General features: G+C 41.8%; 1 protein-coding gene across 1 annotated transcript; it reads left to right on the top strand.

Annotated features, from left to right (window-relative positions):
• Window positions 1–6,379: 6,379 nt before the first annotated feature.
• On the top strand, window positions 6,380–11,996 carry LOC141617395 (uncharacterized). Its single transcript, XM_074434588.1, has 5 exons — window positions 6,380–6,389; window positions 9,604–9,889; window positions 9,987–10,531; window positions 10,621–11,111; window positions 11,154–11,996. Exons 1-5 carry the CDS (start codon window positions 6,380–6,382, stop codon window positions 11,994–11,996), a joined length of 2,175 nt encoding a protein of 724 aa, XP_074290689.1.
• Window positions 11,997–15,078: the final 3,082 nt, after the last annotated feature.

Genomic DNA, 15,078 nt, shown 5'->3' with positions numbered 1-15,078 from the left:
AAAAGACACGAGGAAGCTCAGCTCCTCATTGTCTCCGTCTTCCTCAACACATATCGCAAAAAAACACACAAAATCGCCATTTTCGACTTCGTCCTTTGCTTGTTTTCGTGCCATTGTTCTTATGTCATCTCAAGGTATGTAAATCCTCTTGAATCCATTTGAATTTGTTTGCCTTTTTGTTAATTGAATTAGGGGGAAACCCTAACCCCTTGAAAATTGATTTGGGCGTTTTTTCTTGGCCCATTTTCGAGTGAAATTGAAGCTTGCATTAGGTTAGAAACATGTTTAGGAGTATAGGGGTGCTTTTAGTTTGCATTTTGGTCCCCATTCCCGCCCTCTAGGAGCAAAAATCATGAATGAGATGAAAGTTCGTCTTATTTCACAATGTTGTGTTTGTTTGCTTGGGTTGTGTGCCCCGCTAGGTTGCATTGTAGTCAGGGAAGACCGTCTTTGCCATATTGGACCTTCGTTGGGCGTCGTGGGCAAAATTTGAATTTTTCCTTTGTGAGACGGTCTTATGCTGACGCAATAAGCGTCTGTTTGAGCTCAAACTGGGCTGTTTTACTTTGAAATGGACTAAACGGTAGTTCGGGTTACTTTGAGACGTGATTAAATGTTTTGTTGTGGTCGTAATTTGAATTTTTGACCTGTTAGTGCCCGAATTGGCGTAAAATTGCCTTTTTTTTTAAGCTGTGAAAAATACCCACTTGTGTGGGCCTTGAGGGGTTGTGTGATTTTTGTAATTTTTGTCATTGTTTTGACTCGTCTTTTGCTTGAAAAGAAAGGCGAGTCATTTTTTTTTGCAATTTTGTGAAGTGTTTTGCTGGATGGGTTTGGGCGGGTTTGCCCTTGCTTTTGTTTTGCATTTGCAGGTGATTTTGTTTTTGGGTTTTGTCCATTTTGTACCGTCGTAATGCCGAAATTTCGGCTGACGTTGTTTTTGTTTTATCCTCATTTCAGGTGAGTGTTCTAAGGCTTCTGGACCCACTAGGTCCGTGGCTGAGGCCTTAGAGGAGGAGGATGATCCATGGGGAGGAGAGACGGTTGTTGTCTTGTCCTTGTCGAGTTGTGTTTTTCCCTGGTGGCCTTTGTCCAGCCCTTGATCGCGTGTCGATCATTGGCTGTTGTCTACAGAAACTCGGACGTCTGATGGTTGGGGGTTTACACCAGTGCGTCGTTCTACGTTGACGTTTTCAGTCGCCACTGAATTCTGATGATTGGGGGTCAACATCGGGGTGGCACCCTATGTCGTGGCTTCTTCTTATCGCTGAATTCCGATGATTGGGGGTTAACGTCGGGGCGATGCACTGTGTCACAATTCTGATGATTGGGGGTTAATTCAGCTAGGCATTTTTTCCTTTTTTTGTCACGGAGTAGGAAAGAGGTATTACCGTCATGGTAACCACCTCTGCTTCCGTTGTTGCTCCCTTCTTTCCCGTGTTGCTCCCTTTCTTTTCTTATCAGAAGGGTAGGGAGTGCTTAGTTCGGTAGGTGGCGGATAGCCCCTAGTTGGTTGTTTTAGGCCAGTGTATGTATGATAAATACTTGTACCGGATCCTATTTTTATGGTCAGACGTTTGTATCAAACGTCTGTCGATGTATTTTGCGTGAGGCGGTTTGTATATATGTGTTTTTGGTTTGTAGTTTGTTTGTGTTTGGCTTTTTTTTTTTGTGTTTCGGAGAAGCACGGTCAACGGCTGATTCCCCATTTGCTTCGGCTTTTGTTCTTGGATCGTTAGTGTAGAAAACAGGAAACAGGTAGCACATATGCGTATACGTAAACACGTAAAAACATTTGATGAAAACAAAAATAACCACGATGACTCGAAGTTAAAATTGAAATCGAAAAGAAATTTTGAAAATTCCGCGACAATTCGTCAGATTTGGATTTTTCAAATGAAACTGTTTTGAAATTTCGAGGAATTAATTCGTGTTTGAATTAAATTGCAACGAATTTTGCTGAAAATTGATTTGCAACTCGAAAACTAAAACTCAAACCGTTATGGATGAATTTCAATAGAGATTTTGCGAGTGTACTTGATTTTGATTTTTGCGAGATCAAAAACTCGTAATTGCAAGAGTTTGAATTTTTTTGAGAAAAATTGACGGAATTTTTGACTGACATGTAAACAATCCGTCGCGGATCGGGGCGACTAGCCCTTCTCCCCTTAAAAAAAGAAAAAAACAATTTGTATGTTTAAAGCTGCGTCATAGAAACTGTGCCGGATTTCGTGAAACGCAAAAACAAGGAAATGTGAGTGTGAGAAAACACAAAAATTTCCGGATAGGCCCAAAGAGGCGCGAGCCTTAAGGTGAGAAATTCTATGTGTCAGGAAGAAACACAACTTGATAGGGTCAAATCAAGGTGCTGAGAATCAGCCCAAAGAGGCGCGAGGCCCTGGGCGATGCAAGTGAGCTTTCCCCTTTTTCGGAAAAAAGCGCTGATTGTTTTGTATAAATAGGGACGTTTGTGCATTGTTTCATCATCCGAAACACGAAAAACATCTCTACAAAAAACTCTCTTCTTCTTCCACAAAATAATTCATGGATACTTTCAAAAAAAGGTTGCGACATTGGTGTCAGGATTTTTCGCCTCTCAAGAAGTATCAACTCGTTGTAATGGGAGTCGGTCAATTGTTGGTGCTTCGTCAAGTCAAGGTGCAATCCTCGTTCCTTGAAGCATGCTCTCGGTTTTGGGATTCGAAACATCATGTTTTCGTTTTTAAGAAAGGTGAAATTTGCCCTCTTGCCAAAGAAGTGGGCTCCATTGGAGGATGGCCGGGTTGTACTCCGGTGCTTCCTCCGACTTGGTTGTGTTACAAGGAGAAGTTTCGTTCAATGTTGGGCTTTTCAACGAGCTAAGTGAACTTTCTCCTTGCTCCCCATGATGTGGATATGTTGGCTCTCATCAACATCTTCTCAAACCGGTTGGATGTTAATGTCTCGGAGGTGGCTAGGAAAAGGGCTCTTGCCTTTTGCCTAGTGCATGCGTACCTCCTCGTCGATGCCTTGAAGAAGGAGGGGTCAAGATGGTATGGTAGCATGACCCTTGTGCATATAGTTGAGCAAATGGAGCACGGGTGGGATTCATCCTGGTTGGTGCTTGGCGAGATCATCCAAGCTTTGGACAAGAAGAGCTCTTGTGGAGAAGCTCCTTCGTTCGGATCTCCAAGGATCCTCCAAGTGTGTCTCATGGAGAGGCTAAGATATGTAGAGCCTCCGGTTGATTCTTCTTCTTACTCCTTCCGTCACCTTACTATGAGGAAGAAGTTGTATTTGGATAGCTTTGCGTCCACCGAGGCCTATTGGACCTCGAAGTTGGTGGAGGAGGGTGGTCCTCATATCCGTTGGGTGGTGCCGTGGTGGCACTTGAGGTCCTTTACGGGGTTGCCCGTTCCGGCCGCTTGTTCTCGTTCTTTGATGGTGGTGGGGTTGAAGGTTGTCTCCTTCATTTATCCCGAATGGCTTATGAGGCAAATGGGCCGCCAATAAAAGGTGCCCGCTCAAGATACTCTTGTCCAAGAGAGTGTTTTTCGAAACTCCGAGCTTGCGGAGATTTTCGAGAGGTGGTGGGCCACACGGCCGATTCGGGAGGTACCAAACCCCGTTTCCACGACATGGGTGACTCCCGCTTATGCCAAGTGGTCTAGAACTCAAACCTTGGAAGAAATGTCCAAGTTCCGCAAGGACGAGGTTGTCGACTTGAAGTATAGGGAAGTTGGCAAGGCCAACCGTGCCTTCTTTGACAACTTTGCCGATGACGTTAGCCCGGATGTAGTGAGACCACCGAAAAGGAGGAGCTTGGGTCCCAAAGAGATGGTGGGCCGTGTATGGGCTCGGCTAGGACCGAGTATGGGGTCTTGCAAGAGACCGGAGGCCTTCGCCGTTGTAGATCCGTTGAGGATCCATTCCGAAGAGGAAATCCATGCTCGGCGGGCCAACAAGAAGAACAAGGGGAAGATGTACCCCAAGGGAAAAGGCAAGGGTAGAATGGAAGAGTGAAGACGTCCATTACCCGTTTTACCATTATGTTATAATAGTGTTTGTGTGTTTTTAATATGTTGTACTAGCTGTGTATTGTGTATGTTTTGTGCTAGTGTTACTATGTGAGATGTCTTAGTCGACATTCTAGCTTGGCAAGTGGTGGACTTGCTTAGCTTTATTTGTTGTCAAGTTTGTAATCCTTCCCATTATTAATTAAATAAGAGGATTGCTTGTGTTTAAAAGAAGTTGTGAATGCTTATTGTTTCTTCCATCTATTTTGTAAAGGTAATTCAGTTTGAATTACCCTAAACATTGCACCTGTGAAGGGAATTTTTGTGGGAAGGGAGAAAGGCTTCTTTTTTGCTGTTTTTTGTGGAAAAAAGGAATGTTTTCCCTTTCTCTTTTGTTTTGAAGTTGGTATGGGTGATTGTGTTTTTTTGTGTGGGGATGGTTGTATCCTTCTTGTGTAAGAAAAGACTGCCTACATATCCACCTGAAGAGGTGAAATCAAACCATGGTCGTAGTTCGAATGTTTTGTTTATTTTATTTGGGTGTTGTGGTTATATCCTTCTTGTTTAAGAAAGGACTGCCTACGTATCCACCTGCAGAGGTGAAATCAAACCATGCTCGTAGTTCAGGTGTTTTGGTTTGAGTGCAAATGGATGTTGCCTTTGACAAATCAAAGGTCGTTTGAAACATGGCAAGGTGCCATAACTTAGACTCGATAAAACATGCAATTTCAAATCAGAACGCGTTGAGGAATTGACTTGAAAGGGATATTGTGGTCACTAGTTGTGAAACTAGGGAAAGGTTTGTTGGTCGCTTGGGTTGAAGAGTAGTATTTCTTGAGTTGGTCTAGGTTGGTCGGGTTTGTGAAATCCTCCCCGTCTAGGTCACTCAGTCTCACTGCGCCCCCCGAAAGTATTTTCTTAACCACATATGGCCCGGCCCAATTGGGTTTGAATTTCCTCCTCGGATCGACGGGTACTGGTGCTCGAACAGACTTGGGGACCAAGTCGCCTTCCTTGATGTTTCTGGTTTTGACCTTTTTGTTGAATGCCCGTTGTATACGTCGTTGGTATATATGGACATTGTGCAAGGCGTTGAGTCCCTATTCGTCTAGAAATGTGAGTTGTTCGAACCTTCGATGGGTCCATTCCGCCCCAGGAACTTGACTTTCCAGTAGGATGCGTAGAGATGGGACTTCCAACTCCACCGGTTGAACTGCCTCCATATCGTATGCTAGGTAGAAGGGCGTGGCTCCTGTTGGAGTTCGAATAGAGGTTCGGTTTCCCAAAGTGTGAATGGGAGTTTGCTCGGCCAATCGTGGTAATTGTCTTGCATCTTCTTGATGATGTTGACAAGAGTTTTGTTTGCTGCTTCTACCGCTCCGTTGGTTTGGGGATGATAGGGGGATGATAGATGTCGTTTGATTTTATACTTATCCAGCAAGGCTTGTGTTTCTGCCTGGAAGGGGGAGCCTTGGTCGCTGATGATTTCATGGGGTACCCCATATCTACAGATGATGTTGTCCTGGATGAACTTGGCCACTTGTTTGGCGGTCAAGACTGCATATGACTGCACTTCCACCCATTTGGTGAAGTAGTCGATGGCGATGAGGACGAAGCAATGCCCTTTGGTGCCTATCGGGTTGACTTTTCCGATGATGTCGATGCCCCAGGTCGAGAAAGTCTAGGGTGATGGCATGGTATATAAAAGGGATGGTGGTATGTGTTGTATAATGGCGAAGATTTGGCAATTGTGGCAATGTTTGACGTAGTTTCTGCAATCGGCTTCCATGGTGGTCCAATAGTAGCATAACAGCATGATCTTTTGGGCTAGCATCGTTGTGCTCATGTGAGGGCCACATTCTCCGTCGTGGACCTCTCCCATAACTTTTTTGGCATTGTGGTGATCAATTCAAAGGAGAAGGATCCCTTGGGGTGTTCTTTTGTATAGTTGTTCTTGGTTTATCATGAACTGTGATGCAAGTAGACGGATGGCTCTTTGTCCTTTTGTATCAGAGTTTGAAGGGAATTCGTTTTTGGTTTTGTAGTTGAGGATGGCTTGGTACCAAGGTTCGACATGGTTTTCCTCGTCATTGTTGATGGCGCAGATGTGAGATGGCTTGCTCCTTCTCTCGACACATAGGGGCATCGATGTCACGTCGTCGGGTATGTTGACGAGCGCGACTAGTTTTTCTAGGGCATTAGCAAATTGATTTTCCTCCTGTGGCAAGTGGAAGTAGTCGATTTGGTCGAAGAATTCGGCCTCTTGATTGATTTTTGCTTGATAGGGTGCTAAGCTGTCGCTTCAGATTTTCCATGACCCGGACACCTCATTGATGATGAGTGAGGAATCGTCGTGGACCCTCAACCTCTTGATGCCCAGTGTTATGGCTGCTTGTAAGCCGATGAGGCATGTTTCATATTCGGCAGCATTGTTGGTGACGGCGAAGTCTAGCTTGACTGAGATCGGAACATGTTCCCCCTTCTGGTGATATTAAAAGGACTTCTACCCCGAAGTCTCTCAGGTTTGATGCACCGTCGAAGTATGGGTCCCATGCATCGGTATCGGCACAAAGGATGTCTTCATCAGGAAGTGACCATGTGTCGGTCGTTGGATCCTCGTTGACGGGGTTTTCTGCTAGGAAATCGGCGACTGCCCTTCCCTTGATAAACTTGAGGGGTACGAATTTGAGGTTAAATTCGGATAGCATGAGTGTCCATCTAGACAACCTTTCATTTAGTGCGGGTTTTTCCGAAGATGTATTTTACCGGGTTCATCCTGGAGTAGATGTGAATCGTGTAGCTGAGCATGTAATGTCACAGCTTCTTCGTTGACCAAACCAGGGCAAGGCATGTCTTTTCCAGTTGGTTGTATCTCGTTTCGTGTTCGATGAACTTTTTGCTGATGTAGTAGATGGCTCGTTCTTCGCCGTCGACTGTTTGTTCTAGCATTGTTCCCATGGCTGTGTCGGTGACAGTCAGGTATAGGGATAAAGGAATTCCTTGTTGAGGTAGCATGAGGACATGAGGCTTGGATAGGATTTCCTTTATCCCGTAGAAGGCCTTTTGACAATCGTCGTCCCAATCGGTGTGATCGGAGGCGCGAAGATTCTTGAAGATTGGTTCACAAATCATAGTGAGCTTGACTATGAAGCGGATGATGTATTAGACATGACCGAGAAATCCCCGAATCTCCTTCTCGTTCTAGGCTAAGGCATTTGTTGGAGAGCTTTGATTTTGGTAGGATCAATTTCGATGCCCCTTTTGCTGAAGACGTGTCCAAGGAGTTTTCCGGAGGTGACCCCGAATGCACACTTCTGAGGATTTAGTCTCATGTTCTATTTCCGAAGGCGAGGGTAAAATTTCCGAAGGGCGCTGATGTGGCCATCTCGCTCTTTTGATTTGACGATCATGTCATCGACATACACCTCTACCTCCTTGTGCATCATGTCGTATAGGAGAGTGGTGGCGGTTCGTTGATAGGTTGCTTCGGCGTTGATTAGACCGAAGGGCATGACATTATAGCAACATGTACCCCACTGTGTAGTGAATGCAGTCCTGTGTATGTCTTCTTCAGCCATTTTGATCTAGTTGTACCCGGCATACCCGTCCATGAATGATAAAAGTGTATGCTCGGTGGTGTTGTCTACCAGGATGTCAACATGTGGCAAAGGGAAGTTGTCTTTTGGACTTGCTTTGTTCAGGTCCCTGAAGTTGACGCAAACCCGAATTCTCCCGTCTTTCTTGGGTACGGGAACTATGTTGTCCACCTAGTGCGAGTATTTGGAAACTTTGATGAATCAGGCTTTAAATTGTTTGTCTACCTCTTCCTTGATTTTCAAGGCCCATTCAGGGCACATACGACACAACTTCTGTTTCACGGGCTTAGCTCCGGGTTTAATGGTTATCTTGTGCTCTGCAATCTCCCTATCGATCCCAAGCATGTCTTTGTAGGACCATGTGAATACGTCCTTGTATTCGTGTAGCAGGTCGATGAACTGCTGTTTTTCCGAGGGGTTAAGGGTGGTCCTTATCCTAAGTTCTTGAGGTGTGTTGTCAGCTCCTACGTTGATAGGTTCGGTCTCCTCAATGATGGGTGTCATATCCTCTTGTTTGTCAAGTTACTTGGCTAGGTGAGGTGGGTAGTCACTCAAGTCAAATTTCTCATATTCGTTTAGAATTGCATTGCAGTTAAATTGAGATGAGTCGTAAGCAAACTTAACGTTCATTAAGTCGACTTCAGCAAAAAGCTCGGATAGGACAGACATCTCCTGGGCAGTCAGAGGTGACGCAGTTGAGGAGGTGGCCCCTGGAACAAGCTCCAGGTTGCTACCTTCCGCGGGAGTGGGGATGACCCTAGTTGACTCAACCTCTGAGACAACCATAAGTTTGTGATAAAGAAGTGGAAAGGGGACTTTGACCGGGGCATAAGGAGTGCTAGGAGCTAAGACAGACTCTGATTCAGACTCAGACTCAGACTCCTTCTTATCTTCGCTTCCCTCTTTGAACATAGGGGGGGTGTTCTCCAGTTGTGATCTTGAGAATGCGGCCCTGACGATCGGTCCACTTGAAAGTTTTCCTCCAGTCTCATGTAGCTTTCTCTGGGTCAGCATCAGAGATTACGGCAGTGGGATCTAACTGGTTGTCTTTTATTGTTGGAGTTAGTGTCCTCCACAATAGTGCGTTAACATAATAAATCTCATTAATGGAATATCGTCAGATATTTAATTATTTGATCCTCGTCAGTTGATTAACGTAAATCGATAACGGTTGGCTGACTAGAGTTTGACGTTATTGTCGTGAGACGGCGGTGATCATCTGACCCCTTTCGGTCACACCTATAGGAACAAACCCCAATAGACAACTAATTAATTGTATGAGATACAATTTATTTAGTCCCTTGATTTGTAGACTAAAAGGTTAGTCAATTATTTTAAGAGAGAATTCGAGTTGCGAACTCCAGGAACGGCAGTTATTATTTAATTATGTGATAATTGAATAATAAATTTTGGGAGACGGTCTTTAGTTAATTAACTGTTAATTTACTAAAATTGTACTAATTGATTAATGTGATTAATATTAGTACGTAAATAATATGTGTAGTGGTACACGTATATTTACGGAGTGAATTGGACGAATTAATTATGGAAGTATTTAAACATGAAACGATGTTTAAAATAAAATTACACGTATTTGTGCGACAAATATAAGAACCAACATAGACCCTTATATGGGCAAGTGGACCGTGTAAAATAGAGTAGTGGATGATTACTCACATAATCATTTCACGTTACTTTATATACTACCATAATTTATCTTATATAAGATTTTTCATGTGATGTAAGATGAAAAATATAAGACAAAATTTGTCCACTCCAACACTCCACTTCCACCCGCCACTTTCCCTTCCTTTATACTCCATCCATTGTTCATTTCTACACTGCATCATTTTGTATGTTTAGTATGTGAACATAAAATCATCATCTCTCTAAAAATAATTATTCATCTTTACTAAGTTTGTTAGTAAATAAATTTTATTACTAAGACTTGTTAGTAATATTATAAATAATATCAAGGGTATAATAACCAGAAGATCTTCTGCAACTTTCAGACGAGGACGTTCAGGAAGAAGTTGAGTACTGGCAGCAAGCGGTATATGGTTTCATAGTTGGAGCAAATCCTCCTTGGCAAATCTTGGAGGGCTTCCTGAAAAGAATATGGAGCAAATACAACATTGATAAGATTTCTTTCCTCCCAAATGGGGTCTTCATAGCAAGATTCCAAACTATTGAAATGCAACAAGCTGTACTTAAGAGTGGTCACTTCTTGTTTGACAATAAGCCCATGATTATCAAACCATGGGTGCCTGACATTGAATTGACCAAAGAAGAAGTCAAGTGTGTTCCTGCTTGGGTAAGACTACACAAATTACCTCTAAAATTTTGGGGTAAGAGTCTAATTAATAGCAAATCTGGTGGGCACTTATGTTAAAAGTGATGCTGCCACTGAACAAAAGACTCGTTTAGGTTTTGCCCGTGTTATGGTGGAATTACAAATTGATCAAAAATTTCCTAATTCAATCAAGTTCTTGGATGAGAAACAAAAAGTTACTGAGATAGAGATTGAATATGAATGGAAACCTACGCTATGTACCAAATGCAAACAATTAGGTCATGAAAAGGACAAGTGTAGGAAAGACAAGAAGGAGACTGGGAAAGACAAGAAGGCAAATACCAGGATTATCAGAAAAGAATGGAGACCTGTTAATGCAACTGCTCCTCAGAGTATTAAGAATCCACCTGCAGCAAAAATACAGTCTAATAAGCCAACAGAACAGGAAATGATTAAAACTCCAGAGACCAGGCCTGGGGTGAGCAGGGAGGGCACTCTAACTCCTATTAAGGTCACTAAGCAGGGACAAATTCAAGGTGCTAGGGTCAGACCAGGTTCCCCTACATATATGGAAGCATTGAGTGGATCCAATTCTCCTAAGCAGGGCATTGGAACAAATGGTAATGATCCTCCTACTTCTGATCCATGTTAAGAACAGGATTTTGGAACGTGAGGGGGATGAATAGGGTGGATAAACAAAGGACTGTGAATAATTTTTTAACTTCCAATAATGTAGGCCTATATGGTTTGTTAGAAACCAAGATAAAACCAAATAAAGTTAATAAAGCTGTTACTAATGTTTTTAGTGACTGGAGTGTTACAACAAATACTACTTATCATCCAGGGGGTAGAATTTGGGTGGTCTGGAAACCTCATTTATTTGACATCTACTTTTTGGAATATGATGCCCAGTATATTCACATGAAGGTGTATGACAAGCACACTAATGGGATGTTTTTCTTTACTGTGGTCTATGCCTTCAATGGACTTAGTGAAAGAGAGAGTTTGTGGACTAATCTCAGGAAGATTAAGGTCCCTAGTTCTATGCCTTGGCTTATTGGGGGAGATTTTAACTGTGTCTTGCAACCTGAGGAGAGATTGGGTGGCACCTTTAATATGGCAGAAGCAGATCCTTTCCAAAAATGTATTGAGGATTGTGAAGTTATGGATATCCACACCTCAGGCTCCTTTTATACGTGGAATAATAAACAACCTCAGGAGACAAGGGTATACAGCAGGTTAGATAGAGTTTTTGTGACTCAAGGATAGAGTGCTCAGTATCCAGATTTTATTGCCAACTTTTTGCCAGAGGGATTATTTGACCATTCCCCTTGTGTGATAGCCAAAGCAAGCAGTGGACAGCACAGAAATAGATCGTTTAAATATTTTAATATGTGGAGTTTATCCACTGATTTCATATCTTGTGTGTCAAATGTCTGGAATCAACCTATGGAGGGTACAAAAATGTATAGAGTCACTCAAAAACTCAGAATGCTCAAGCCTGAACTTAAAAAGATCAACAGAACGTGCTATTCTGATATTGAGAACCAGGCTTTGCTGGCTGAAACAAAACTCTTCCATGTTCAGCAGGAGCTTAGCAAACAACCAGGAAATAGGAATATCATGACACAAGAATATGAAGCCCATCAGGCATCCAAACATTTACAACTAGCAAAGGCAGAATTCCTTAAACAGAAGGCAAAAGCTTTTTGGATGGCTGAAGGGGATACAAATTCTTCTTATTTTCATGGGGTGATAAAAGCAAGGAGGAACAAGAACTTTACCCACCAAATTAAGGATCACAGAGGGCTCCTACATACTGATGAAAGTGGGATTCAGCAGGCCTTCTTAGAGTATTATCAAAGCCTGCTGGGATCCAGTTCTCCCACTTTTAAAGTGAAGAAGTCCATTGTCCAGAGGGGTAATGTGTGCACAGAAGAACAAAGGCAGACCCTACTCTCTCCAGTGACACATGATGAGATTAAAGAAATCATTTTCGCCATCCCAAATGACAAAGCCCCTGGGCCAGATGGTTACTCCAGTAAATTCTTTAAAGATTCATGGGAGATTGTGGGAGGGGAGATATCAAATGCAGTTCTGGATTTTTTTTAATCAGGTTGTCTACTTAAACAGGTGAATACTAGTCTTGTTACTTTAATTCCTAAAGTGGAGAGACCTGAGACTGTGCTACAATATAGACCCATAGCTTGTTGTAATATCATCTACAAATGCATTTCGAAAATTCTATGCAAGAGATTGTCACTCATTTTGCCTGATCTGATTTCCCATAACCAAGGAGGGTTCATTCAAGGAAGGAGCATCATGGATAACATTCTAATCTGTCAAGACCTGATTAGACTTTATGAGAGACAAGCTAGTTCACCTAGATGCCTATTTAAAATGGATTTACAGAAAGCCTATGATACAGTGGAATGGGGATTTCTGGAACAAATGCTTAAAGCTTTACACTTTCCTACTCAGTTCATAGGATGGGTTATGCAATGTGTCACAACAGCCAGCTATTCTCTAAGTCTAAATGGCAATATGTTTGGTTTTTTTAAAGGTTAGAGGGGACTGAGACAGGGAGATCCACTATCTCCTTTATTGTTCACTATATGCATGAACTACTTGTCTAGACTCCTTATGGTATCTACTGACAGGCCAGATTTTAAGTTTCATCCTCTATGCAAACCCATGAAATTAAGCCATCTAATGTTTGCTGATGACCTCTTACTGTTTAGCAAGGGGGATGCTCAGTCAATGATGATTCTTTTGAGAACATTTTCTACCTTCTCAAAGACTACTGGTCTAAATATGAGCAAAGGGAAGTCTAATGCATATTTCAATGGAGTAGCTCCTGGACTCAAAAGTGATATCCTACAAATCTCTGGGATGGTGGAAGGCAGACTGCCTTTCAGATACCTAGGGTGCCCATAAAGACCACAAGACTTAGTGCAGCAGATTGCAAACCTATTATTGATAAAGTGGTTGACAGAATCAGAGGCTTGGGAGCTAGGAAGTTGTCTTACGCAGGGAGATTGGTATTGGTTAAAGCTGTCCTTAAAACTTTACATCAATACTGGGCCTCAATGTTTATTCTACCCACTGGCGTAATATCAAGAATTGAATCCATTTGCAGGAATTTCTTATGGGATGGAGGGGTTGACTTCATAAGATCACCTCTGGTGTCATGGGATAAGGCCTGCAAACCTTGGGATGAAGGGGGGCTGGGACTGAAGAATGACATTCAATGGAACAAAGTTGCTGTGGGAAAACTGGTCTGGTGGCTAGCATCTAAACCTGACCACATGTGGGTCAGATGGGTTAATCACACCTATCTAAAGGGGAAGGATTGGCTAACCTATGAACCTCCTACCAGTTCTAGTTGGTATTGGAGGCGCATATGTCGAGTCAAAAACCTGTTCCAAGCTGCCTACAGTCAAAACAAGTGGACTACACAGCATAACAAAGATTACACCATTGCTAAAGGCTACGAGTATATTCGAGACAAGGGTCCAAAGTTCCAGTGGAAGAATTTGGTCTGGAATAAATGGAGTATTCCAAAACATAGCTTCATTTCATGGGTATCTCAACATGGAAATCTGAATACAATGGAGAAATTGCATAAATTGAGTATTAGTGACGAGGATACCTGTCAGATTTGCAGAAATGGCACGGAAACAATCGATCACTTATTCTTTGCTTGCCCATACAGTAGGAAGGTGATGGTGATTGTAGGAGATTGGCTTGGGCTACTCTTGCTTCCATATCGAACTTGTTGGATTGGAGACGAGGATCACGGGGTCCAAGATAAAGAAAGGGATTATCAATGCTACCATTAATGCCTGCCTTTATCACATCTGGAACCAGAGAAATCGGAGTAGGATCGAACTCTCCTTGATTCGTCCTAACTTGCTAGCTCGACAAATCATCGAGGAATGAGGAGTAGGGTGACCGCCGGCTTAACATCACCAGAAAAGAGCACAGACTTAAGGTTCATTCAAGTGATTATTGGAAGAGAAGGAGGTTAAGGTGGAGTTTCATATGAGTGGAGAAGACGAGTTAGGGATTTTGTTTTTCCCCAATTTGTTTTTGATGTTTGATGTTTTTTGTTTTGTTGCCTGATTTGTTAGTAGGCATTTGTCCTGGTTGAGTATATGTGGGTTGGGCTTGTGGTGCGTGGTCTGGGTCATACAATTCGGACTAGCGCAACAAGGCCCATGTATGGTTTTGTTTTGCTTATATATATTACTTACCTTTTACCAAAAAAAATAATAATAATAAGTTCTAGTTAAATACTTGTTATTATTTTTCGGTAAGTTCTTGGGTGCAACAAGAAGGAGATCCTCTCTTTGAAGATTTGTAAGGAGGATCATCCATTTGGAATAAGCTCAAGAACAAGCTAGTAAGGTGAACTAGTTTGTGCCCTTTTTACCACAAAATCAATGTAAGGAAATTGTGTTTCCTTATACTTTCATTTTTATGCTTTCATATTAGCATGCATGTTACATAGATCACCTAAATGACAAATTATGAGATAATTTAATTTTTATTAGAGAGTCTAATATGGATCTATGATCTTTCAAATGGTATCAGAGCTTAGGCTTGTAATTTGCATGTTGATTTTAAGCATTTTAATGAATTATGAGATAATTTATAAAAACTCAAAAATGGTGTTAGAAGAGGTTTTAGCACAAAATTTTTGGGACATGCATACCTACTGATCCTAAAAGGTTTGTGGTTAAGTTTGGTGATTTTTGAAGTTATTTTGCTATTTTTAATGATTTTTGGTAGAAAACCGAGTCAAAAATGTCGTATTTTAGTTAAAAATTGACTAAAAATAGTTAAAGTTGACTCGGTGCATGGATTTTTTATGGTATTTCATGCATGTTTTCTACTGATTTTATGCAAAAAGTTGAAGGTTGGTTCGAATTTTTTGCATGTTTATTGATTTTATGAGATAAAAGTCGATAAAAGGGAAATTAATTAATCATAATTTCAAAACATTTGATTCTGCCCATGATACGTTTATGTAAATTTAAAAATATTTTTTAAATGTTAAAAATGAATTTTAATGTGTTTTCACTTTGTTTTGATGTTTATTGGTTTTAGTGGTTAAAAATCGATAAATATCGATCTTTTTCTTCGTAAAATTTATCCGGAATTTTTGGGCAATTTTCTGACATTTTGGTAT

The sequence above is a fragment of the Silene latifolia genome, chromosome X, assembly GCF_048544455.1.
Source record: "Silene latifolia isolate original U9 population chromosome X, ASM4854445v1, whole genome shotgun sequence".
In the NCBI taxonomy this organism is placed as follows: domain Eukaryota; kingdom Viridiplantae; phylum Streptophyta; class Magnoliopsida; order Caryophyllales; family Caryophyllaceae; genus Silene; species Silene latifolia.
This window is presented reverse-complemented; position numbering and strand designations above follow the sequence as displayed.

Excerpts from the sequence above, each read along its gene's own strand:
- LOC141617395 (XM_074434588.1), top strand. Across the intron at positions 9,890-9,986 it reads TTGACCAAAGAAGAAGTCAA|TGATGCTGCCACTGAACAAA; the intron begins GTGTGTTCCTGC and ends TTATGTTAAAAG. Across the intron at positions 11,112-11,153 it reads AACAACCTCAGGAGACAAGG|AGTGCTCAGTATCCAGATTT; the intron begins GTATACAGCAGG and ends ACTCAAGGATAG.